Raw genomic sequence first — 27,220 nt, 5'->3', positions numbered from 1 at the left:
GTCGTTTTAGCCTATGCAAGTTCTGGTGATGTATTACCCCCAATGATTATTTTCAAGGGAAAAAGACATCTAGATCTGAAGGCACCAAAAGGATGGATTATCAGAGTTCAAGAGAAAGCATGGATGGACAAAACACGAATGCTGCAATGGAGTGAAGAAATTTATTTGCCATTCACCAGAAGAAAGCAATCACTATTAGTTATGGACTCGTTCCAGGCTCACATCACTGATGACATGAAGAAACAGTTGTGATGTGGAAATGTTGTGCCAGCAATAATACCAGGAGGCTGCACATCCAAATTGCAACCTTTTGATGTGAGCAATAAATCTGTCAAGAGCTACCTCCGCTGCAGCTGGACGGAATACATCAGGGGTGCTATGAGTGCATTAAAATCATCTAATGAAAGCAGCAACGGACTGTATTGGACTGGGTTGTAAATGCCATTAACACATTGAAGGAAAAGCACACAATGATAATGAAATCTTTCAAGGTGTGCATCATCTGTGTCAATCTGAGCAGAAATGACAAACAATTAAACAATATGGATGATGATAGTGATACAGAATTTGAGGGCTTTTCGCCCAAGGACCTAAAAAAGACATTGGACAAGCTACTTGAAATTGAATAATATATTTAAATATATTACAGCATTAAATCATATTTCTTTTCATTCTTTGATATTGATATTTATTGTGGCTGGCTCAATATAAAAATGTTTATCTATCTATCTATCAATCTATCTTCATACATACATACATACATACATAAGATTAAAAATTTTAAATTATATTAGTTCATGGAAGTTCATGATCACATTCAACAATTGGTGACCAAATGAAGCAAACTCTGTATCAGTTAAATTAATGGCAAACACGCTATGAAATTTACATTAAAACGATGGAGCAGATCTTCCTAGACCGTCCAAAAAACATAAATTGTAGAAAACATTATAGTGGAGCAATGAATGAAACTTACAAGGCATTTAAATATTATATTTTTTTTAAATGGTGTCTGAAAATACAAGGCATTTAAATATTATATTTTTTTAAAATGGTGACTGAAAATACAAGGCATTTAAATATTATATTTTTTTTAAATGGTGTCTGAAAATACAAGGCATTTAAATATTATATTCTTTTAAAATGGTGTCTGAAAATACAAGGCATTTAAATATTATATTCTTTTAAAATGGTGTCTGAAAATACAAGGCATTTAAATATTATATTTTTTTTAAATGGTGTCTGAAAATACAAGGCATTTAAATATTATATTTTTTTTAAATGGTGTCTGAAAATACAAGGCATTTAAATATTATATTTTTTTTAAATGGTGTCTGAAAATACAGGGCATTTAAATATTATATTTTTTTAAATGGTGTCTGAAAATACAGGGCATTTAAATATTATATTTTTTTTAAATGGTGTCTGAAAATACAAGGCATTTAAATATTATATTTTTTTAAAATGGTGTCTGAAAATACAAGGCATTTAAATATTATATTTTTTTAAATGGTGTCTGAAAATACAAGGCATTTAAATATTATATTTTTTTTAAAATGGTGTCTGAAAATACAAGGCATTTAAATATTATATTTTTTTAAATGGTGTCTGAAAATACAGGGCATTTAAATATTATATTTTTTTAAAATGGTGTCTGAAAATACAAGGCATTTAAATATTATATTTTTTTAATGGTGTCTGAAAATACAAGGCATTTAAATGTTATATTTTTTTAAAATGGTGTCTGAAAACAAACGGTGTTAGAAAACATAAGGTAAATACGGTAATCATCTTTATAATAAGAATAACAAAGAAATAGGAATTAACAACCTGAAAGTGTTCATAAAGCCATAAAAATACTAGTTATTTAAAAGAGTCAAAATATATATCTAGTGCATGCTAATAATAACCATCAAACATGTACCAATGATGCCATGTTGAAACACAAGCTCAAAATAAATGAACCCTACACTGAGCAAAACATCCACATAAATATTAATCAAAAGCTAAAATTAATATTTACCACATGTAGCTTTCTGCATTCAAATAAGCTGATGTTCAGCATAGAAGGATTGTAATCACTAAAGCAGGAGGTCTTCACAACAATGTTGATACAACTGTATTGAAAGCTTAAAACTGGCACCATCTAGCATTAGTCAAGGAGAAGTAATGAATAAGCATTTCATCCCTTTGTCAGCATGGTACATAAACAGCAAAGATGGTAATTTGTCTTTTCAGCAGGGCTGGATTAAGGAGACAGCAAAGTTTATTTTCCTAGCGTTTAAGTAATCAGAGACTGTATTCAAAAGAGAAAGTTTGGAGCAGATAAACAGTCATATGCACTGTAGTTATTACCTTTGGATGCGCTGCACTTTGGCATATTTGAGTTTTTCTGGAAGACTTCTGTATGCCAAGGCCAGGACTCTGTATCCATGCTGTGTATAACCCATCAAAATCTCTTGGAAGTCAGATGGCACTGAAATATAAAAATTAAATTACGATGACCATGGTTCATCACTATGAGACACTCCTTATAACATGTTTTATCACTACACAGCACCATTATAGCATGGTTGATCATAAAAAATACTCATTATAACAAGATTTAACAGTATAAGACACTGATTATAAAATGGTTCATCACTATGAGACACGCCTTATAACATGGTTCACCACTAAAACACACTCATGACAACACAATTCATTACTACAAGGCACTTATTATAACATAGGTCATCACTACAGCACACTCATTACAAGATGGTTCATCATAGCAAGACACATTATATCATGGTTCATCACTATAAGGCTCTCATTATAACATGGCTCATCACTACAAGGCCTTCATTATAATGTGTCTCCTTTCATAGCAAGGATATGGTAATAGATAACACAATACTATGGTAATAGATAACACTATACTATGATAATACATAACACTATACTATGGTAACAGATAACACTATATTATGGCAATAAATAACACTATACTATGGTAATAAATAACACGATACTCTTAATTTTGTCAGATACTACTTAATTCATTTCGTTTAATTATTAGTACCCCTTATAAAAAAAAATACGATTTCATATCAAACACGACCTATCATTATATGACTTCTGCATGTACAATCTGTAGTCAATCATGGGTTTAGTAAAGGGTCAATTATAACTGAATTCACTTAATAATTTACTCTAATTAAGACTAATCAAGATAGGCTTCAACGAATATTTATTCCAATTATATTATTAATGTACGATAGTGTCAATGCATTTTGCATACTTATGGCAACCAGGTAACTATGAACAAATCAAAATCGAGCTTAGGAATTTCATGACTTAACTAATCGATAATAATGTATATAATATTATTAGTAGCCATTCAAGATTGAGGACTTGCCTGTCATCATTATATGTGCATTTTAGGTTCAAGCATGCTGTATATTTCATGTCAGTGGTAGTTTTATGTACATAATTATAGAATATACTAATTAACATATACTCTCTGGTCTTAAAATGTATAAAAAATACCCCATTATTACATAGTTTTGATTATAAGGTACCCCAGTATAAAGTATCCTCATTTTTAAAATTGTACATATTATGGGCTCATATTATTGTGACATGATAATGATAATTTGATGCATGCAATTTTGTGCTGTCTACTTACTGTACAAACAATCAGAAGAATGAATGATCCCTAGTCGCCACCTTCTGTAGCTATTACAACGTAAAATGAACATAATTTTGCAAATTTATGTCCAGTAACCTTGACCTCTCTTCTGTCAATTTCTGTAATTTCTCTTCAAGATCTGTACAGTCAGCTTCAATGGTGCATAGTTATTTATAAAATGATAATTTTTGTAAAAATAAAACCAAATGTTGACACATTAGACATACTCAATAAAACGGCCTTTGAGAATGAATAATTCATCATACCTGTCTCAGGCCTGCACAATGAGGCCACCATCTCTGGTGCCCCCTTGGTGTACAGTTCAAACATTTTTCCACCCAACTTGCGCACAATGACAGACATCCTCTGTAAGCTGGAGGAAAATGTGAACTGTCGTACAATCCCAATTTCTTCTGTTGCATTCTGGTAATATACAAAAATGGGATTTATTACATTAAATAGGAAAATCTATATCCTATTTGAAATACACATACTGTAGAACATTTTATACACAAACTTTCTTTACTTAGAGATGACAGTCTTTGAAATTGTACACTTTAATCTTGCAAAAATATTATAAATTAATTAATTTTTGTTGTTTTTGCTTCTGTACACTGTGCATTTTGATGTTATATGGAAACAAAGATAATATGTAAATGATACTTAAGTGACAACTTTTATAAATTCACACTATTTCATCAATTAAATACAAAATACAGTATTTCACGCAATAAGACCATGGGCCAGTGTAATACAGTTGTCAAAACGAAGCAAAATTTACACATTCAGATTTTCATTTGAAATGGGGGAGAGTAGTTATGTCATAGATATAAGGGCTAGATCATGATGATGATATAGTAAAGTGGTTTTGCTAAGCAGAATGGAAATATAGAGTCTGACAAACATGGGGATATAACTCTGATAAAAGATTATGTTGCATGCATGCAGACAATAAAACTGCAACAATGACAATCAAATTAACCAAGGTCTCATCAATTCCAGTATGCCCACCAAATCTGTTTGAAAACCAATAAATTTAGAGTATGCGTGTTTGGTTATGGTGCACCCCATTTTAAGGAATTCTTAGATTTTTGTGATTACTTGTCTGATTATTGGAATTCGGTGCAAAAGAGATATTCCGTTGACCAAAATAATTACAAAGGGGCAAACGTCATGGAGTAAAGTGCTAGTGAGTCTCCATGATGCCATGTTTCACTAGTAGTGGATTCAGGTCCAAACCTAATGAGTGTCCATGGAATAATGAAGTCCCTACTCAAATCTAGTGGTGTACATTGGTGGTGTGACTGCAATGGCAGTATTTACGGTAGGAAACTGGTAAATTACACAATGAAATCAATAAGAAGGGACTTGGAAGATACTGTTTATGTCACCATTGTGGAATGTAATGCAATTATACTGTTGGAAAGTGCCTGGAAACCATAGTTTGACTGGCCTAAGGTGGTGTAGTTAAAACAGTTCCTTGTGTTAAGGGACAGTTGCATAGTTTCTAAGGTTAGAACTGCTGGCAGTATGGAAACCTAATGAAGAGAGGCTGTGCGGGTGTGCAGTTGGTGGATATCTGGCAGGTTGTGAGATCTGTGGTCTTGCATTGATTTGAGTAAAATTTATGTATAGAATGGACATGTCAGGCTTTCTAATTTACAACTGAAGTTGTACGGAAGTCTTTGGAAATTTGGGGTAAACTTATGACTTCTAGCAAGAATCATGCCAGGGTTTCACACCGCTCGATCTAGTAAAGATCACTGGCTTGTAACCATATATATATACATACATACATACATACATATATATATATATATATATATATATATATATATATATATATATATATATATATATATATATATATATATATATATATATTATAAGAGTCAATGATCACGGTTGGGTATTTATCAATGTGTAAATTTTACCTAATCACTCACAAAGTAAATAAAGTCCAAAAGACTTTATGTAAATACTCAACCATGATTCTTGTTCATTCGTATCAGCTGTTATTATATAAGGTCATGGTCATCTGACATAACAGATGGGACTGACTAAAATTGAACAAGACTGTTGTAAATAAGCTAAATGTGTTGAAACCACCGGTAGCCATTGCCTACGATGTAAAGTATGAAGTTTCTGAATAAGCATAATTGTGACAGTAGTCAATAGCATAATTGTGACAGTAGTCAATATATTCATGTAATTCTGTACAGGTTATGCAGTATGGGGCGATGTGAAGCGGCAAATGAAAGGAAAGAACACGCTACTTAAACTGGGATGCATTGTTGATGGAATAAGTTGATTTGACAAAAGAAAGGATGAAATTGGAATTATAAGGATTAAATGATCATTGTTGGGTATTTATCAATGTGTACATTTTACCTAATCACTCACAAAGTTAACATAAAGTCCTTCATATGATACTAAGCCATAAGTTTATATTTTTGTTATCAAGTATAAAACATTTTCAACTGTTTTTGCATGTACTTGGTAAACCCATATTGTTTATTTGTATGCATTCACTTGCTTTGTTTATAAATGATTTCACTGTTGATATAGCAGACCCTACTGCTATGCTCCTAACAAGCAATATCAGTATCATGGCCAGTAATAAAAACAAAATTATATTAGATGTATGCATTTTTTCAACACATCCTACCATGTATGAATCATTAGCCACTGCATTTTGCACAAGATCTGGTAGTTTGGGTCTCACAATTGTTGGACAGATCATGTCAAATCTTGTTTCTTCTGGACCAGGCTCCTCTAGTTGCTGTAAAGATAAATATACACAGTTTAGTCTCATTCACCTGACACAAACTGTTAAAAGTCTTGGATTAAAATGACTGTCCAAATGTTGGGATGATACTCATATATAGTATTTGCCATAAGCACTGTTCATAGGAGCCATTATCAGAAGTGGACAATCCTAAAGATGAGGTCATGTTAATAATCAAGCTGACTGACCAAATGTTGCAATGGACAATCATGGAAACATGACCATGTTATATTGAATATTTTAGATATTGCAAATAATTAAATAATGAAACGGGATCCATGACAACAATCAACTATCCTACTCATGGTGTTGAAATTAACACAATTATCTGTATTGCACATCAAACTATAGAAAAGCATAAACCCAGATCTGCCATTATATACAATGCTGTCAGGCATTTCTGCGCATGTAAGGTTTCTGTCTCCAATACTGAAGCAAAACGCATACCAAATTTGACCAATTGATGAAAATAAAATACTGCAATGCTTACCATTTGAAAAGAGACAATTGTCACCAGAATATTCTGTTCAAAATAATATTAATTTTGGACACACGGGATACCACCCCCGTGTTTTCATGACTCACGATATGGAGGCCTATTCTGCACACAGCTAATAAAAGATGTAATGTTTATCCATTGGGCAATAGAAATGAAATACATTACTTGAGACTGTTTCTGTCAGCAGTTCAGTCTAGTAATTAGGTCAGGTTTATAGCTAGTTTTACAAAATTCAATGTAACAATGCCAATAAATGGCAACAGATAATAAGCAAACAAAAGTGATCTTGTAAAAAAAAAACAGTAAAGTTCAACATTTTATAAAAAAAAAGGCTATTATGTGGAAGAGAAACATCAATGAATAGGATGTAATGTGTTTACAACATCTTGTTTATGGGGAACAATAAGTAAAGAATTCAGAAACAGACTATATGCAGGGGAATTTCTTGAGAATCCCATTCTAGCAGCAAGTTGACACGTTGGGTAGCAGACAATTTTGTCCATGTGGGACAACTTCTTGCTAAACTGGAAACTTGGATTAAGATGCAGAATTATTTAAGGTAAACATTTCCATCTTTTAAATAATATATTTATTTGTATGATTCTAAAAGATACATAGTAAATAGGATTTTCTGGGTTACAGGTTCCTAAAGGTCATGCATTGGTTTTCATGTTTACATTTAGAAATCACATTTTCATCTGCATTTCAAGTTGAAATGTGGGATATTTTTGTACACTTTTTGAATATCACTTTTGTTAATTAAAGTATGATCATTCTTTCCTGATACAAAATGGATTTTTGACCCAAAATAACATGTGATCTGATGTTTACAGAAATGACATATCGTTGCGCAGAGTTACCCAACGTGCAGAATTGGCTGACATGGTCATATGCATCAGATTATCATTGTCAGTATGCTGTTTAGTTTAACTATTAATTTATAGTTAAAGCAGTACTAAACAGTTTCATATGAATGACCATAGGGTACATTGGTGTGAGCATTCTCCTTCTTTATATCATGATAGTTGGGGCCATTACCACTGACCATGTTATGTACCAAAACACGTTATATGGAGAACCTCAATATTTACAAAACCGCGATATATTGAGAATAGCATAATATAATGAACCATGGTAAAGCAGGAACTATGATCTGAATTTGTTATACAATCTTTTGAAAAGAAATGAAGATACAATACTAAGTTCCACCTTGTTTTATTTCTGCTCTTATTGTTATACATTGATTTGGGTCCATAGTAGTAATGCATCTTAACGAGGCGCATCATAACAGGAAGAGCTGTACTACTATTACTAGTACATGTAATAACTTTAAGGAGAGTGACACAATTACAGTAGTTAGAGAACTAATGCAGCCCTCAATGAATGAACCATGCTCACCGATATACATTGGCACACATATGGTCAATACACATATTATATGCCATTAGTACCAAATAGATAATTCATAATATCTTTATGTGCAAATGTATTCAATTGCTTTGATTCATACTCAGACACACTCGTGTTACTATATCTCTAAAGCCACTGGACATACTTAAGTGTGAAAGTTAAAATAAAAATAGAGTGTGCATTTCTAATCTCTACTGGTGTTCCAGAATTAAATTCTAGGGTAGTGAAAACTTCTTTAGAGTAATTCCTTATTTTGTTTGAAAATTTTACAATGTTAAATGGTAGACACAGATCTTAGGTGGAAGGTGTTGGAATGATGCCAGTACTGAAATAGTGACTGTTAATAGATAAGACACACTGTTATTGGAATTATCCTGTACATCAATGTAGCTCTGTAAGAGGTAACAGTCATGTCAAGAATACATCATTTTATACTGTATTAAGTCATGGAATAATTCTACCACTGAAATACATTTCTACTGGCTGTGTTCACTTGGCCTACATGTGCATGAATGCAGTAAATTTTCTCATTAAGCTGTGCATTTGATTGTTTACCAAAATGTCCATCACCTGCATTCTGCATTGTGTCTATTTATATGGTCCACTGTGTTTATTTATATGGTCCATTGTGTCTATTTATATGGTCCTTTAGAAATCTTCTGATGCAATTGTAACCACCTTACTTATGAAATATCTGATTTTGTTCATTATAGGTTCTTTATGGATTCAAAGTTAGAAGTTTAGGAATTTTCACACCTTGTGGACAGGAGGGTTAGTGTGAGGGGAATAAATATAATTATCAGCTTTCCCATGCCAATTTTTTTACTGATACAGTTTTGCCACTCTCTGACAAGTTTGAAAAAGTATACATTTGTATGGTCATCTGCTTTATTTTGACAGCTTGTAGCAAAGAAATACCAAGACAGAAGAACTGTCACAAAAAGATTGACTTTGAAATAGGACTCCCAGTCGGATTTCCAACATACCTTCTAAAGATTGTTTTTCTCAATGCAACAAGTTTCAGCACTTAATCTTGAATGGCTTTAAAGTTGTAAGGAAAGTGTATGAGAAAATTTTTAATATTGTACGATGAGCTTTGGCCTTGAAGATAGGATCCCAGTGGGGGAACATGACACACCTTCTAATTATGACATATGAGTATGCCTAACTTTATTCCTGAATCCCAAAGTAAGTTTACACTTATTTATCATTTTCAGTATGATTAGTATTTGTTCCTTATCAATGAACTATATAAACAAATGGAATTATGTTTTATGTGGAGAAATTTTTTGAATAATAACTACATAAATATTGCACCACCTAAATACTGTACCATACTGAAATGTAGAGACATGTTTGAAAGTAAAGTTTTAATTACCTAGCATAGGCCTAAAAGTAATGAACTCGGGATATGTGATGTGTAGAAACAGATTAACTGTCCATGTACACATTCAGAATGACTATATTTGATGGAAAAGTATACACTATATTCAATTGTTTTGGTCAAAAATTACTTTTCCATCCATTTTCTGTATTTGGTTGCTATGGTAACCATGAACACATATCAATCTCATCGACATTTTTAGTGTTTGCAATCTGCATGCATATGTGCATCACTTTCTACAATTTCACAGCAATCTGATTATAAATACTAGTTTTGTAGTTGTTATAAAGAGTTGGCCCAAAAAGTCTGTATTGTTCTAAAGGTCATCCCAAAACAACACAGCACTACCAGGATTAAAATTATTGACTGGAACCAAAAGAGTGATGAATGGATAGAAGGATGGAATGCATAAAATATGTCCTCATGATTAATGACAAGGAAGGGTAATAAAATAAACTTTTATAGGTAGCATAATTAAATACTTAAGCTCTTTGCTATGTAGAAACAAACCCATAAATTGTCAGTTTTACGTATATCTAGTTTTAATCAAAAAAGTTGATAAGAAATAAAGTCAATAAATTGTGGTGTAGACCTTGTAAACATATCAATAAATGTTTGACATTTCTACTCATTTTAAAGTTTGATGTACGTATGTATATTCAATGTTGTTGTTGTTGTAGGGTTTAACACCATTTTTCAGCACATGGGGGCCAGTATTAATGGTGGTGGAAGAACCCAGGAAAACCCTGGAAAGAACCACCGACCCACAAGAAGCTACTGGCAAGCTTTCTCACGTACCCACACTGGCCAAATATTCAAAATGGTTTCTGTAAATTAAAAGTGACATGAATCAATCATATAGTTGTTCCATTTTAAAATGTTTTAAAAATGTAATATCTGCTGAAAGCCATATGATACTGTGACTTGTATGCACCTATACTGTGAAAACTCATGTGGGACAATAAGCATTAACCGGAGCTAGGGCACTCAATATTGAGGAAGACTCAAATTTAGTTAATAGTTATGGGAAAGAGGGATTGCATTTTAGCAGTTCTTGCTGATACAAGACAACCACAATCCCAATAGTCATAAACAAATATTCATTTGAATGAAAATAATATTTATGGACATTAGATCTGAGGAAGTGGATTTTTCTCAACATATTACAACAAACATATACATTCACCTATGCTTGGCTATTAAATACCTTGAAGCTCTTTTTACAAGGTAAAATGTGTGTGAATATTTGCATACAAATCTCAAATTCTGTTTTTAAAGGTCAACTGTAACAACAAGAATGGTGACTCTTTCCAGCATGTAGCCATGTAAACCATGTAAACAATGAAAATTGAATGATATAAATTGTTTTTTTTAAAGCAGTCATTTATACCAAGGAATCAGAAAATATAAAATTATGTAAGTCAATATACTAAAAGTATTACATGTACAAAACTTTAGTAATTTTTACATAATTTTATATGCAATCTAGTTTCAAGCCAAGACTTGACATATGTGATTGTGAGAATTACTAAGATATTTCACTGTGAGGTCATTTACTCTAGGTTATATTCTCATCTAGAAATACTGGTATCTAAATTAAAATTTTCAAATATAGTATAGGCAAACAAGAGCTCAAAGTTAAACCATTCTGCAGGTCTTGTATGAAAAGGAGTACCAGAAATGCCATTGAAAATGGTTCAGAAGGTGTCTTATCCAGCCAGGTTAATACTCAAGATAGGTTCTGCCTTGGGCCTAAGGTTAACATTTCTGGCCATATATACACAAAGTTGGCAAGAAGGTCAGTTAGGTCCTGGGTTTGTCTGATATCCTCTCTCCAATAATGATGAAAGGTGTAAGCAATCGTGGAACATTAACCTTGGACCATAATTGGGGTTAACTTGCTCTCTTCTAAGAGCAAGAGGCAGAGGTTAGCTATCTGCAGCATTTATGACTGGAGAGGTAAGATATGTTCGTTTGCACACCACTGGGTGAAGCTGCCATTGACTTCATCTACTTTCCAAAAGGAGGGCCATCATGCCTGAGTGATTCTCTCCATGACCTGTAGCAAAAATGTTTAATTCTGTGGGCCTGTTTGAGATGATCCAGACATGCAGGTTTAGGGCTTTAGACAAGGACAAAACAACTGCCATCATGATTATATGAGTAGATGAGGGAAAACCTGAATTCCATGGGGTTTCTGGTGCAAGATTGATGAGGTAGTTAATCCACACCTCCTCCCAATGGAGTGGTGCAATGAGGATGAGGCTCCAGGCTGATTCCCTTGCTTTCTGTATTACTTGGAATCAGGGGTGTTGGTGTATGAGTTCAGGCTTCTGCAATCCAATGAAAGAGCATCCCCTGCCCAAGCTGTTGGGTTAAGGATGGGAGAGAAAAAGGATGGGGTTTTGGCATTCCCAATTGTCACAAACAGGCCCACCAATGGTCAGTCCCACTGAGTACAGATCTGAGTGAGAACCGAGGGATGAAAAGACCACTCCTTCTGTACCAGCTGGTTGTTCCATGCTGAAGGGTCGGTCAGTGCACTGAGGAGTCCCAGGATATGGTGAACCTGTATGGCTTGTTGAAGACAATACCTCTTCAAAAGTCCCACACCATGATGCAAAGGTCTGGGGACTGGGGTCCTCCTTGTTGTTGAAGATAAATCACCACTGTAGGATTGAGATCCTCCTTGTTGTTTGTGATAAGTCCCACACCATGATGCAAAGGTCAGGGGACTGGGGTCCTACTTATTGCTGGAGATAAATCACCATTGTAGGATTGAGTAATCCTTGTTGTCTAGGTAAGTCACTACTTTAGAGTTGTCAGACAGAATGAGAACTCCCTTGCCATCTAAATAGTCTTGCTCCCCAATGAAAGACTTTCACAATGGCCAGAATTACTGATATGAAGATGACGTTCCTGGGGAAAGCATGTACCGCTGCCATCCCAAAATGATGGTAGTGGGCAGGCTCCCCAGCCTTTTGTACTTGCATTGGTTCCCCCCTATTCTGCCAATGGTGCCTCAGTTGGGTGCAGATTTTGAAAGGATTGTCCCATGGGCATGAGGACTCCATTCATGCAGAAAAAACAGCAGTAATGCAGTAGAAGGCAACCTAGGACCACGATGTCCACTGCTGAGTGGAGTAATCCCATGCAGATAGAATTCCTTGAAAGTAAGGTGCTACCATGGGTCATTTCAATGCCCGATCCTGAGGGAGACAAAATATGGTGCCTTTGTACTGAAGTCCATACCTAGGTGAATAAATCGTTTAGATGCTACTAGGTTGGATTTTTCCGTGTTGATGAAAAGTCCAGATTGGTAACAAGGGCTATCATGACTGGTTAGAGCTAACTTGCTGATATTGTTGCTGGATGTTGTCCAGGTAACTTGATGTTGCCACCAAAGAAGTGGTGTTGACATGTGCCATTACTAAATTCATCAGATGAGGAAAGACCCTGGGGCCAAAGTTGAGTCTCAGTTGGGGTGCCCTGAATTGATAGACAATGTTGTAGGTGGATCGCTGGAATGTCCTGGCAGCTTTATGAATAGAGACAAGAAGGTATGCGCTGTCTAAACCCATAGTGATGGCAAAGTCTCCCTCATGTATATCATTCAAAATGTGCTGTGGTATTTCCAGTGGGAACCAAGAGGCATGGATAAATGGATTGAGGGTAATTAGGCTGAAGACCAGACATAGGACTAAGAATAAGGTGTGGAATAAATGATAGAACCCTCCCAGTGCTATATCTGCATGGTATGAAATTGTTGGAGTTTCGATAGGATGACTTTCATAGGTTCATGTCCTATAAGAGGCCCTTGGGCCCTTTTGTTGATTCCCTGTACTATCCCTGTATTGGCGCTGTGGTTACAGAAGGGAGGGAAATGTGTCTCCTTGATGACTTGTTAGTGTACTTCATCTATTGGAACATTAAACAGAAAATAGAGAATAAAGACCATGCCCTTAGCTTGAAACTGACTGGCATTTTAGTTGTGTGGAGTAAGGCTATGGTCCCCTGTAACACATGAGATGTAGCTGGCAAAGAGGGACAAGGTCTGTTGCTTATTAAACTTGTAGAACAACCTGAATTAGAAACCATGACTTTTTTTTTCAAGACAGTCACTGAGGAAAGGGGCTCTTCTCATGGCAGAGTGTAGAGAAATTGCAAAGTGACATCAACTGAGGCATGAGGATCTACTCATGGAATCATGCCAAATGAGTATCACATGGTGGTATGAGTTAGAATGGTCCCTGCACATGTCTGCAAAAGTCAGGTTCAATGTACTGGAAGCCTAGGCTGTTCTTGAATGAGCCCGTGATATTGATGTTTAGTTCTAGATATTTCCATTGCGACTGGCCTAGGCCATATACTAGGGATCACAAAGAACTCATTGGTAATCAGTGTGAAGAGGATATCATTAGAACCATCAGTTGGAATGGGTTATGATATATGAACCATGTAACCCTTCCATATGTCTGCTGAATGTGAAGGAAATTGATTGATTGATTATATTTTTATGGCGCATCAGCACGATTAGTCTATTTAGCGCCGTACAAAAGGTTATATGTAGGGTTATTAAAAAGTGGTAAAAGGTTTCGTATCAACCAGCTATATAAAGCCAAAGAGTTGAATGTGCTCGATAAATATGATTTTAAGTTTATGCATATAAACATTACTCAGTGGTTGACTATAGAAACATGCTTGCACAGGTGACTGAATACACCTTGTATAGAGCACTGACCTGTACTTGTCAGACTAGAACTGAAGAAATACATAAATGTACCAGAGTGTCTACATTGCACATAAAATCCGGTGTAAAAGGGAACTGAGGCACCTTTATAGAGAAGTACACAGTAGGGGCAACAAAAAGACCCAGAGACTGTCCGTATAAGTAAATACATTAAAATTGGCACCTATGCTGCAAATCCTTGGGTAGGAAGTCACCAATATGTACCCGTTTGTAAAGGAATTACACATATATATAAGTTATGTGAGTACTAGAGACTTGCAAATATAAATTAGAGCACAAACTTTGTCATGATAGAAAGAGAGAAAACGTTGGAAATATAGATGGAATATACTTTCCTTAGAAGTGAAAATCTCCTCCAAACTGTAGTGATATATCTTCCACGTAGCTTCTGCGAGGTCTCTCATGATGAGAGTATGCTTCTTGGCATGAGTAATAACTAGAATATTTTGACACTGTGCTCCAAGTTTTATAAGTAAGAGAATATCACTCTGTCCAACCACCAAACAGGTCAGCAGACAACTTATAGCTCCCTTTAGCTAAAAATGTAGTATCTGGAAGGGCTGGATTTGTGAGGTAGTGGTAGTTCTCCTAAGGTATTATGATTGGGTAAATTGAGATTATGATTCAAAGAAGAAATATGACATTAGGGTCAGTTTCCTCAATGCCTACAATTTCTAATAGGGATATTTCCCAATGGTAGTGCTATGAAAATCACCCTAAATAGCCAATGTTTACTGTAGCATCACATTTTATGCAGATAGTGCATAGACATCAAAATGTTCTGCACACTGAACTGAAATTGATATGAATGAAACGTAGCAGAGCCTTCCAATAGAGCTAATGTGACAAAAGGGTTAATAAACAATTTTGTTGCATCCATATGAAATAACATTAATTTTGTGGCATAAATGCATTTAAATAACTAATTTTGTAGCATCCATGTGAAATGACTAAATTTATGCCATGCATATAAAATAACTAATTTTGTGGCATCTATGTAAAAAACTTCAACTGTGTAGCATAAATGTAAAATAACTAACTTTTTACATCATTTAAAAACAATTTAATTGTGTGGCATCCATGCATAATATATGTAATTTGAGGCAAGCATATAAAATAACTATAATTTTGTGGCATCCATATAAAATAACTAATTTTGTGGCATACATATAAAATAATTGTAATTTTATGACATCCATGTAAAATAACTGGAATCTTGTGATATGCATGTAAAATAACTGCAATTTTGTTGTAATTGTTGATACTATGTTTTACTTTATTATTATTATAAATATTATTATTATTTTGCTTCAGAATTATAATTCTAATTGTTATGAGCTGACTTTTCTGCCATTTTATAGATTGTAAATGTCATGTGATACTGTTCTGGAATTTTTCACAAATTGGTAGATGCTGGGACAGTACTTTTCGATTTCAGTTGCTTTCCACTGTACTTTTAAATCCAGTTTTATCTGTATCAATGATATAATAATAATTCACCCTTGACTTTTAGATCAAAATTTCTAATCCCAGAGAAAAATCTCTGACTAGAAGTACAAAATTGTAATGATTACAGAGTCCTTCCTACCCTCCGTCACTATTCTCTGTTTCTAATAAGGCAGACTTTAAGATTAGCTCTAACTTCATAAATTACTGACTTTTTGCTTTGCTAATGTGTTTGAATCCACTTTTATTCTGTGTCATGTCCATGTGTAGAAAATTAGCAAAACCTAGCAAAATATATGTGCACAATATAAAATCACTGTAACCTTCATCACATCTTGGACTGAGATCCTGTACAGATTAGCTCATCTTAGACACATCAACAATGAAGAAAGTAGATGGACAGATGGCTGGCATGATGTACAGATGCTAATGAAAAAAACTTGTGCTGTTTAAAATTAACTTATTTTCATGATGAAATATAAAATACTTTATACTAAATAAACATCATATGGAAATAAACTCCTTGCTATAATCTAGACTTCCAAACATTTTGCATACAGTCTGGTCTAATCTTAATGATAGCAGCTGCTATTAAAAATAACTGATTCAAGCATCTGTTGGATCAGTGAATCTAATTTTGACTCATTTTCAATAAAATTGCAAACATACACAGAGAAATTCACATTTAAAAATAACAGTCAAATTATTACTTCATTTAGACTTTTCCGTTTCAATTTAAAAGGATGTAGATATGTTAATATTATGTTACATTCCACCATTATGGTGTGGACATCACCAATCTGTGAGTACTACAGAAACTGTACACATTTACTGTACCTCATATTTTGTACAAGTAATTAAATAAAAGTGCATCAATGTGCAACAGTATATGATGAAATGGGTAACCTAAAATTTCAGTCTTGTATATTGGGCCTCTTCTCATATAATTGAATCAGATTATTTAATTTTTAACTCAAGTCTGTAATTCTTAATCCAAAGCATTAATTCATTAATGACTTTTTTATTCTTATCCTCAACTATTTGCATCGTTATTTAACATTCTAAACTATCTATCATATTTCATCAAATTGCCTACATACAAGATTTTATTAAAGTGTTTTGCCTTATCAATCATGGCACCTGGAATAAAAAAACTTAATTTTTGTACTTTAACTTTTGTTCATATTTTGTTTCCACAAATTCTTTAATTAATGTGAAAATACTGCATAAGTAGGTACCTAAGTAAATGTGTAAAAGAAAAAATACAATAAAGTGCAGGGCCCCTGAGTGGTCGAGTGGTCTAAAATGCTCTCCGTAACGGATCACTGCCATCTTACCTCTGTCTGCATGGGTTCAAGTCCAGGATTTGGCCAATGTGGGTATGTGAGAAAGCTTGCCGGTAGCTTCTCGTGGGTTGGTGGTTCTTCCCGGGGTTTTCCCGGGTTCTTCCTCCACCATTAATACTGGCTGCCATGCATAGCCTATCGTGTGCTGAAAAATGGCATTAAACCCCACAACAACAACATCAATAAAGTGCAAAAGAAGACCTAACAATCCTTATGATTTGACATCAAGTCTCTCAAAGCATGAAAAACAAGAATTACATGTACATTATTGGTCATCATGTCAATTTGAATATAGCTCATGGTAGGATGATGATTGGTCATCATGTCAATTTGAATATAGCTCATGACAGGATGATGATTGGTCATTGTGTCAATTGAATATAGCTCATGACAGGATGATGATTGGTCATTGTGTCAATTGAATATAGCTCATGAAAGGATGATGATTGGTCATCATGTCAATTTGAATATAGCTCATAGCAGGATGATGATTGGTCATTGTGTCAACTGAATATAGCTCATAACAGGATGATGATTGGTCATTGTGTCAATTGAATATAGCTCATGACAGGATGATGATTGGTCATCATGTCAATTTGAATATAGCTTACAGCAGGATGATGATTGGTCATTGTGTCAACTGAATATAGCTCATGGCAGGATGATGATTGGAGCTGTCATGTAAACTTTTTTAAAAACAACTTCACTGAGTTCAGAAATCTAAAATGTAACCATTGACCTTCCATGACATTTAGAACTGCAGATTATAAAATTAAACTGGAGGCTGTTCAGATTTAAGTTCACTTGTATGTTCATTTTAACCAAACATAATGTTATCATTCCTGCATCAGAAAGCAATCATGAACTTGTCATATGTATGTTTTCCAAGTTGAAATAGCATCTTATAATATTTTATTTCACTTATTGAAATTTTATCTAACTTACAGAAGAATATTCACTGAAATCTTGTCAGGTTGGCAGGTCTGTATAAGAAACTAATTTCTTTTTCAATTTAATAAATAACATTATATTCAGTACACTTATGCATGTACAATAAATAACATATTTAGTGTACTAATGTATGCACAATAGCATTCTATTCAGTATGTTCATGTATGTACAATAAATAACATATTTAATACACTCACGTATGCACAATAATATTCTATTCAGTATGCTCATGTATGTACAATAAAAACATATTTAGTATACTAATGTATGCACAATAATATTCTATTCAGTATGCTCATGTATGTACAATAAATAACATTTAGTACACTCATGTATGCACAATAACATTCTATTCAGTACACTCATGCATGTACAATAAATAATATTCTATTCAGAATACTTGTGTATGTATAATAAATAACATACTTAGTATATGCATGTATGCACAATAACATTCTATTCAGTACACTCATGAATGTACACTTCAATAAATAACATTCTATTCAGCACACTTATGTATGTACAATAAATAACATTCTATTCAGGACACTCATGAATGTACAATAACCTTCTATTCAGTACACTCATGAATGTACAATAAATAACATTCTATTCAGTACACACATGTATGTACAATAAATAACATTCTATTCAGTACACTCATGAATATACACTTCAATAAATAACATTCTATTCAGCACACTTATGTATGTACAATAAATAACATTCTATTCAGTACACTGATGAATGTACAATAAATAACTTTCTATTCAGTACACTCATGAATGTACAATAAGTAACATTCTATTCAGTACACTCATGTATGTACAATAAATAACATTATATTCAGTACACTCATGAATGTACACTTCAATAAATAACATTCTATTCAGTACACTCATGAATGTACAATAAATAATATTCTATTCAGTACACTCATGAATGTACAATAAATAACATTATATTCAGTACACTCATGAATGTGCAATAAATAACATTCTATTCAGTACACTCATGTATGTACAATAAATAACATTCTATTCAGCACACTTATGTACAATAAATAACATTCTATTCAGTACACTCATGAATGTACAATAAATATTCTATTCAGTACACTCATGAATGTACAATAAATAACATTCTATTCAGTACACTCATGTATGTACAATAAATAACATTATATTCAGTACAATCATGAATGTACACTTCAATAAATAACATTCTATTCAGTACACTCATGTATGTACAATAAATAACATTCTATTCAGTACATTTATGAATGTACAATAAATAGCATTCTATTCAGTACACTCATGAATGTACAATAAATAAAATTCTATTCAGTACACTCATGTAATAACATTCTATTAAATGAAGATTTAAAAGATATAAGATACATTTTTGGTTTATCAAGAATATTTATCTGATACTGCAAGAATAATGACAATGTCAACTCTCACTTTCAAAATGGGCGAATTTTCCATGTACCAATATGTTTAACTTAAATGATGCCATTTTCTACTTATCAAATTATTTCATACTGAAGTGTTTCTTACAAGTGAGGTTATAATGCAAGGGAATAGAAACAAACTACAAATGATGAAAATACAGCATCTATATGATTGTTTCTTTCATTTTGATTGAATTCAAATAGTAAGTTAGTAATCATAAAGATCATGAATTCTGCATCATAAACAGCTTTAAAAATGCTACCTCTTTCCAAACATATTTAAATACTGCACAAATAAAAGCAGTTGTTTAAAAGAATTTGTGCAAATGTCCTGTATTTGGATATGTGCATTCATAATAATAGTCCCTAAGGGTTATTTAGTTAATGGTGTTTTTAGTACTTTAATGGTGTTTTTAGTACTAGCAATAATAAGTTTGCACTGTAAGATGAGTCTTGTTTCAAGTGTGTTGATTCATTCATAGAGTTTCAAGGTTGAGTCATACTGTTAGTACAAGTAAATATCACATGATCTGACAAAGACATGAGTTCTAATGTAAGCTAACTTAATTCCTTATTGGTCAGTGTTATAACAGGCTGTGTTTACTGATCAGGTGACTTCAAAGATACCAAGATGCTTCATTCAAAACATCATATTAAATAATCTTTAATGCATATTGGAATTCTATATATTAGAATTGCTTTGCATAATTATGTGTCCTTAGTAGTAATATCAGTCTTGGAAGAGGTATATTGAGAGGATTGATTCATTTATTTAGTCTAATGTTATATTGAGATTATAGTACTCTTAACATTCATTTAAAGACTATTGGTATATATAATAACTGTGTGGAATTATTGTACATTCATTTTGAAACATATAGATTTATATCTGTATGTAATTACTGTGAATTCATTTGAAGATATTTTGGGATTATAAGTGATTCCTGTGTATTGTAGATACATCAATACAATACCTACTATAATTTGGAATACCTCTGTAACTCATTCAGATTATTAAAAACATTTGGAAGTGATAGAACATTTAAGCTTTAGGAATTCATTCACCATACTGTAAGTTATTATTAATTTTTTTCATGTTGTAATTTAGAGAAATAAATATATTTTGTAATTATAAAAGGCTTGTTGGTTTTGCTCTGTCTTGTTACTTATTTTAAGATCATAGAGTCTTAATAATGGGTCTAGCATTTTGTAATTGATCTCTTTGATTTATGACTGACTGTAGCCAATTTGGCAAAGATGTATATAGCTGTCTTGTATGAGCCCGATCTAGTGATGCCAAATATCCATGACTACACTGATAAGACAACCTCTAGTTTTAATTTCAGTCAACTTTTTGCAGGATATGTTTTCATTTTTGTATGATATTTATGTCTAGTGACTGTGATGACTAAAGAATACTTTAACTGAGGTGCTCTCCTTGATACAGGATGATAATCTTCCAGAAGATGTCACTCCCATTTGGAAATTAAGTAACAACATGCCTCTCTTAATTGATGATAGGTCAAAAGATGTGTAACTTTTAAATATAAATGAATATTGATTTCATCTCAATATTGATCTGAAGAAAATCAACTCACAAAAATGCATGATCTTCTCTCTCACCACAAATTGTTGGCCTTTAGCTTCACTCTGTTATTTTACTATAATTAACCTTGTACATTTAATAGATATCCTTCTGTCTTTATGGACAAAGATCACAACTAAAACTTAAATGACACAAGTCAAACTAATGTTGGCTTCATAGGTACTTATCACTCATTACTGTAGATTAAAAGCAATATCATATCAATGATGTAATAATGTAATGATGATGTACTTTTGAGCTGTGCTGAAAGCATTGATTTTACAAAGGCAGACTACCTTAAAGAATGTTTAGCACAATAAAATCTGAAATGGTGTACATACATATCAATGTTCTATAAAAGATACCATCAGGATCATTTGAAAATTTGTGCTCTGTGCCTTAACTATTAGACCAGTCCACCTTTACTATTAGGTATGTCCATCTAAACGATTAGGTAAGTCCACCTTTACTATTAGGCAAGTCCACCTTTACTATTAGGCAAGTCCACCAAGTCATCAAGATCACCAATTTTATCATTCAGGAAAGGCAGCAAACTTTAACAGATTCTAGACTCAACCCCTCCCCTCTATCAGCATATTAGGCTAACAGCTGACATTTATTTATATGTAAGCCACCTAAAAAAAAATACTGTACCTTGTTTAATTTGCTTGATGTCTTTAACCTCTTATTATGACTGGATCAAGTTTGTAAGACATGTCTTTGCTAAATATATCTCATAATTTAGGTAACACATCAAAGAATGATGCACTGCCTGGACATGGGCATAATCTTACACTTCATATACAACATCAGGAAAGCTAAAACAATGAATTTAATTTATTGCCTGTCCCAAGAACAAATGTAAGAGTGCCTGCCATAACAACATTGTTTATATTCTAAAGCAAATTCTCTATTAACACTAACTGAAAACTATTACTACAGCTATATACAACACTAAACAGGCATGCAAATGAAATAGTATGTGGGAAATATTTCCAGGAAGACAAAGGTGTCTTTCTGCTATTTTTGACATTATCAGAGAATGTTTGGAGTTAATGACTCTTGGTTGAAATTGGCGCAGCAGATGAATAATAAATTGTACTTGACACTGAACCTAGTCTGGTAGTACAACAGAACAATCATCTCCCTCAAAAAAGACTTCTAAAAAGAAAGTCCTATCATCTTCATTCAGTCTAGTTGTTAGAGTGTCTGCCTCAGATGCAGGAGGTTGTGGGTTCGATCCCCGGCCAAGTCATACCAAAGACTTACAAAAATGATAGTAACAGCTGCCTCGCTTGGCGCTCAGCACTAAGAGGTTAGTGTTAGAACTGGTCAGCCTGATGTCAGGATAATGTGACTGGGTTGAACATGATGCTACATGTCTGCGGCATGATGCCCCAGTGCTAGACATCACTATAAGCTGTCATATTGCAGACATCAAAGCGATATGACTGAAAAATTGTTAAAGCTATGTTAAAAATCCAGATCACACACACACCCATTCATTCAGTCTTACAACTGAATATGGAAATGTACACCCTATCCAGTTAGCCTGACTACTTTCAGTGGTTGCAATGATGTTTGTGTCAGAGTAGATAGTGTTGCTTGCTTGATAGCCATATGTTTAGATAGGATGACCTTTAGGACAATTTGCTTTGTCTCTTTGTCAGAAAAATGGAGAGATTTATACTGAGTTATACCTTGGATCAAGAAGGTGCACATAATTGCAATGTTTTGACACACGTCATTACTGTCAAACTTGTATCTGGACTTGACATCATGAAGCATGTTGTCTGAATGCAGCAACAACTGAGATATCTTATTCATTTGAGTGTAGAGACTGAAAAGTCTTGGATGCATCCCACTTAGTGTAGAATAATCGTCAGAAAACATGACTCTGAAAAGGTGCAATGAGACATCTTGCTGCTGCAATGGTATGATCTAAAGCAGGAACAGCATTAAATGCACTATTAATGGAAATTGAGATGTGTTGAAAATATTTAGCATGTGGATATTTCAGGGTCTCTACTCAGACTATCATATATGAGGTGTGTTGAAAACATTTAGCATGTTTTCATGGTCTCTACTCAGACTATCATATTTGAGGTGTGTTGAAAACATTTAGCATGTGGATATTTCAGGGTCTCTACTCAGACTATCATATTTGAGGCATGCTCAGTTACTAGTGCAATAACTTGATTGTGCTTTATTCCAAATTCTGTACAAAGCTTCCTAATATTAGCCATAATAGTTATGTACAGGGGCTTAAACTTAAGTTACAAGACAAGGTAAACCCAAGAAGCATTTAATTTTCAAAAAAATAAATTAATTTAAATAAATTATACAAAATACTATGTAATTAAAATTTTAATCTCAAGAAATTCTCATATTGAACAAGAACATCTGAAAAAATGTATATTAATAAGACATAATATTATTACATTAGTACAGTACTTTAAATGAATTCATTGTAAAGGACCATAAATGTGGTATTGTAATTTGCAGGTACATGTAACAAGTTGGCACTAAATTAAAAATAATAGGCAGGTTCCCCTGAAAGTTTCAACTACTCCATAAATTGTATACACAGTGTTCTCTTTTAGAAAAGCAAGAGACAACACTACCATAGAGTTAAATCATTAGAAGAATGAACAGTATAGACCTTGACCTGGCAGAGCATTATGTACATAGAAGATCTGGGTTTACGCTATTTTTCTGAAATCATTAGACAAATGAGCAGCATAAATTGTGCCTTGCTACCATACATTATGTCCAACACATCTGAGTCTACACTGTATACAGTTTTAAATAAGAAACAAGAGTGGATGTTTTACCCAGAAGAAAAAGAATAACATACCCATCCAATAGCATCAAACATAATTAGCTCAAGAGGATCTCCACTTAGCACACCGTCAATAATTGTGAGTGAGTGACATGTTGCCATGGCTACTTGTAAAGGACCTTTGGGCACCCTGCTCATGTCAAATATTTCTGACTCAAACCTGCAAAATATAAAGTGTTAAATCTGGTTAATAAAACTTCAAATGTATACAACCTGAATACAAGGAAAAATTATGAAATAATGCTCTGACATTCAGAAATGTAAGGAAATTCAATTGATAATTTAACAGGTATTCATTTAAATAGATCCACATATTTATCATTAACTACACCAAGACACTTGTAGTTTACCTAAGCAGCAGCAACAACTGAAACAGTTGATCAAAATCAACAATATGATTTCTGATCTGCTCATGATATTTGCAGCCAATAAAAAGAAAGCACAATATCTGAACACATAATTTAGTATTTATAGCACACACTTACCGGGTATTTATAAAGCATACCCCAATTTTAGACCAAGAATGAGGGGAAACACTTGTTTCTGCCATATAATGTGCATGGGATAAAACACATTTTAAAAAATCTAATTTTGCTCTGTTTTTATATTGCAATGATAATCAGCCATTTTGGACAGTGTACATTTGCTACACAATATTTGAACTGTTAACAATAAACCAGCACTTGACTGTTTCTCTAGTCTTTCTTGTGAGAAAGCAGCATCTCTGATCATGACCAATAAATTTTTAAACACAGCACTGAGAAAAAAATGAAAGTGGCACTATTAAAAGTACATCTTTCCAACTTTTAGGCAGACCCTTAGAACAACCCTTTTAAGGTTTGACTTGTTGATGGAATTCAGTCTGTTGCATCAAATCCATTAAATTCCTCTTCGTCGCTCTGAAAATTGCTATATGTCAACATCTGTCTTTCTTCTCCACTACCTAACTCAAGACTCTCCTACACTGAACTCCTACAGTGGCTCTGTTACCACATGCTTCTGCAATAGGCACTGATAGTTAGGTTGTACTTTTCTCTATACAAGCTTCTTACATCAACCATGGCACAACAAAACTTTAGCTAGTTCTTATTACCTTTAAAAGTACCATGCCAAGGCAATTAAACATTTGTTGTTTAAGATGAGAACATGAATATAAAAAACCATGTTTATTTCATGAAAAAAGAAAATAAATTGTAAATTTATCTGGACAAAGCAATTTAATTATATCTAGCATATTCAAGTTTTAAACACCACTGACTACACTGAAAATACCAAACTGAATAAGTGATAGTCACAAGGAAATATTAAATAATGTGATTTATTTTTTTAAAAACTAAGAATTAAGCTGATTTTCTGTGAAAATAATTAGTTTCCATTTTTATAAATTAGGTTATTATTTATTTTGTTTAATGATAAATGTCAATGTTACCACAAGACAAACTGTAGATACAACAAAGATGTCTCTAAAGGTGCCTCTGATGAGAACAATAACACTCTGAAATCTAAATATTGCATTTCAATTCAACATTGAATAAAGATATAAATAAAGAAAAAACATAAAACAACAGTTATTGAATATTGAACATTATGGGTATTGTAATATATTGTAATGCAGTACACTACACAGCTTTAATTGAAATATAACAGTAGAACAATAAATTATCAGTCATATATACATGTATTTCCAGTTACTTCACAGAGCTGAAAGCTGAGTTTATTAACATACAGCAATCAAACAGCAGTACTATCAAGGTTTGTAAGCTTTATTTAATTTTGTAATAAGACTTGTTAACAATTTTAGGTACAATGCAATGGATTAAATATGTTACAAGCCAAGAATGTAAGGCAGCTTTAACATCTTGACATTTTTGTTGGATCACTCTGGCACAACATCCTTAATGTTTTCATTCTTCTGTAAAACACACACTTTTGAAAAAAGCATATTAGGTGAAATAAGTGCACATTGAACACATCAAAATACGGTACTTATAAAAACAAGACAGTGAATCAGTTTAGATGATCGTTCAAATTACCAAACAAAATACAAATCCAGCAAACTTGATACAGGTAAGCTGGTATAAAACTGTTAGAAAATATCTTCACTTTCCCCATGTTCCACCTATTCATGCTCAACACTTCAGTCCTTTCCTTGGAATTCATTCTCTTTTAAATACAGGTTGTAGAAAGTTTGGTCCCTAAATCCACTCTGTTACATGGAGGGTCTGGGGTACAGGACCTAACAGTCAATCATAGCAACAAATCAACATTTTGGGCATCATTTTGAGTGCAAGAAGGCTAAATTTGCAACATATTTTGTCAGAATGGTGCAGTATTGTTTCCTATAAGCAATCCTGTAGTCTCAAACTTACTTAGAGTTGGTGGTGGGTACAACTGCCTTCATGTCAAGTCCATCCTCTGTTAAGGTGCCTGTCTGAAACAGAATATATCACTATTAATAATTTTTTAAAAAAAGATATCCAAGTGGAAACCTTGGTGGTTCAGTCATCAAACATACCAGGCTAACAATCACTGCACTGTAGGTTAAAATCCTGAACAGATCAGCTTGGATCAGCTACATGTAAAGTGCTGTGTTTCTGGGCATTCTTTGATCTTGGCACATAGCTAAGCTTGCATACTCTGAGAAGCCCAAAGGACCAATCAGTTATTAAATCTACATTGCAAACATCTAGTGACATCCCATTCAGTCTTTCTAGCTAGCTTCCTTAATATACATAGCAGACTAGCTTGCTAGCTATTTAGACTTCCTTTATAATCTTATAAAAACATGATCATGCTTTTTTAAGCTACAAAACTTTATTAATTTAAATTTTTAACTATAAAATGTAAATTTGAGGCTGAAATTTTTTTGGGTGAAAGAACTGAAGTTTCTATTATCTGAATTTTTTTTTATTGTTGATTAAAAATATTAGTGCAAAACAGGAAGGAAATAGCAATCACAAATATTTCTTTCTAACTCCATGAATGAATAAAACAAGAAAAATAAAATATAATCCAAAACTGAAAAACAAATATAAACTTTATAAACGTTTACACAAATAAAAAAATTGGGACAATGTTATATTCTGTTATCAT

General features: G+C 33.2%; 1 protein-coding gene across 2 annotated transcripts in view; it reads right to left on the bottom strand.

Annotated features, from left to right (window-relative positions):
* Positions 1–27,220, bottom strand: part of LOC149781391 (polyamine-transporting ATPase 13A3-like) — a 364,470-nt gene that overhangs the window by 207,987 nt on the left and 129,263 nt on the right. For both annotated transcript variants that reach the window (XM_089935485.1, XM_089935486.1), the window contains 5 exons: positions 26,497–26,558; positions 24,143–24,287; positions 6,342–6,455; positions 3,940–4,096; positions 2,356–2,476 (listed from right to left, as the gene is read on the bottom strand). In XM_089935485.1, the coding sequence (XP_089791611.1) occupies positions 2,356–2,476; positions 3,940–4,096; positions 6,342–6,455; positions 24,143–24,287; positions 26,497–26,558 (599 nt within the window). The remainder of the gene's footprint in view (positions 1–2,355; positions 2,477–3,939; positions 4,097–6,341; positions 6,456–24,142; positions 24,288–26,496; positions 26,559–27,220) is intronic.

This window comes from Sinohyriopsis cumingii, chromosome 15, assembly GCF_028554795.1.
Source record: "Sinohyriopsis cumingii isolate HCF-2022 chromosome 15, ASM2855479v2, whole genome shotgun sequence".
Classification (NCBI taxonomy): domain Eukaryota; kingdom Metazoa; phylum Mollusca; class Bivalvia; order Unionida; family Unionidae; genus Sinohyriopsis; species Sinohyriopsis cumingii.
This window is presented reverse-complemented; position numbering and strand designations above follow the sequence as displayed.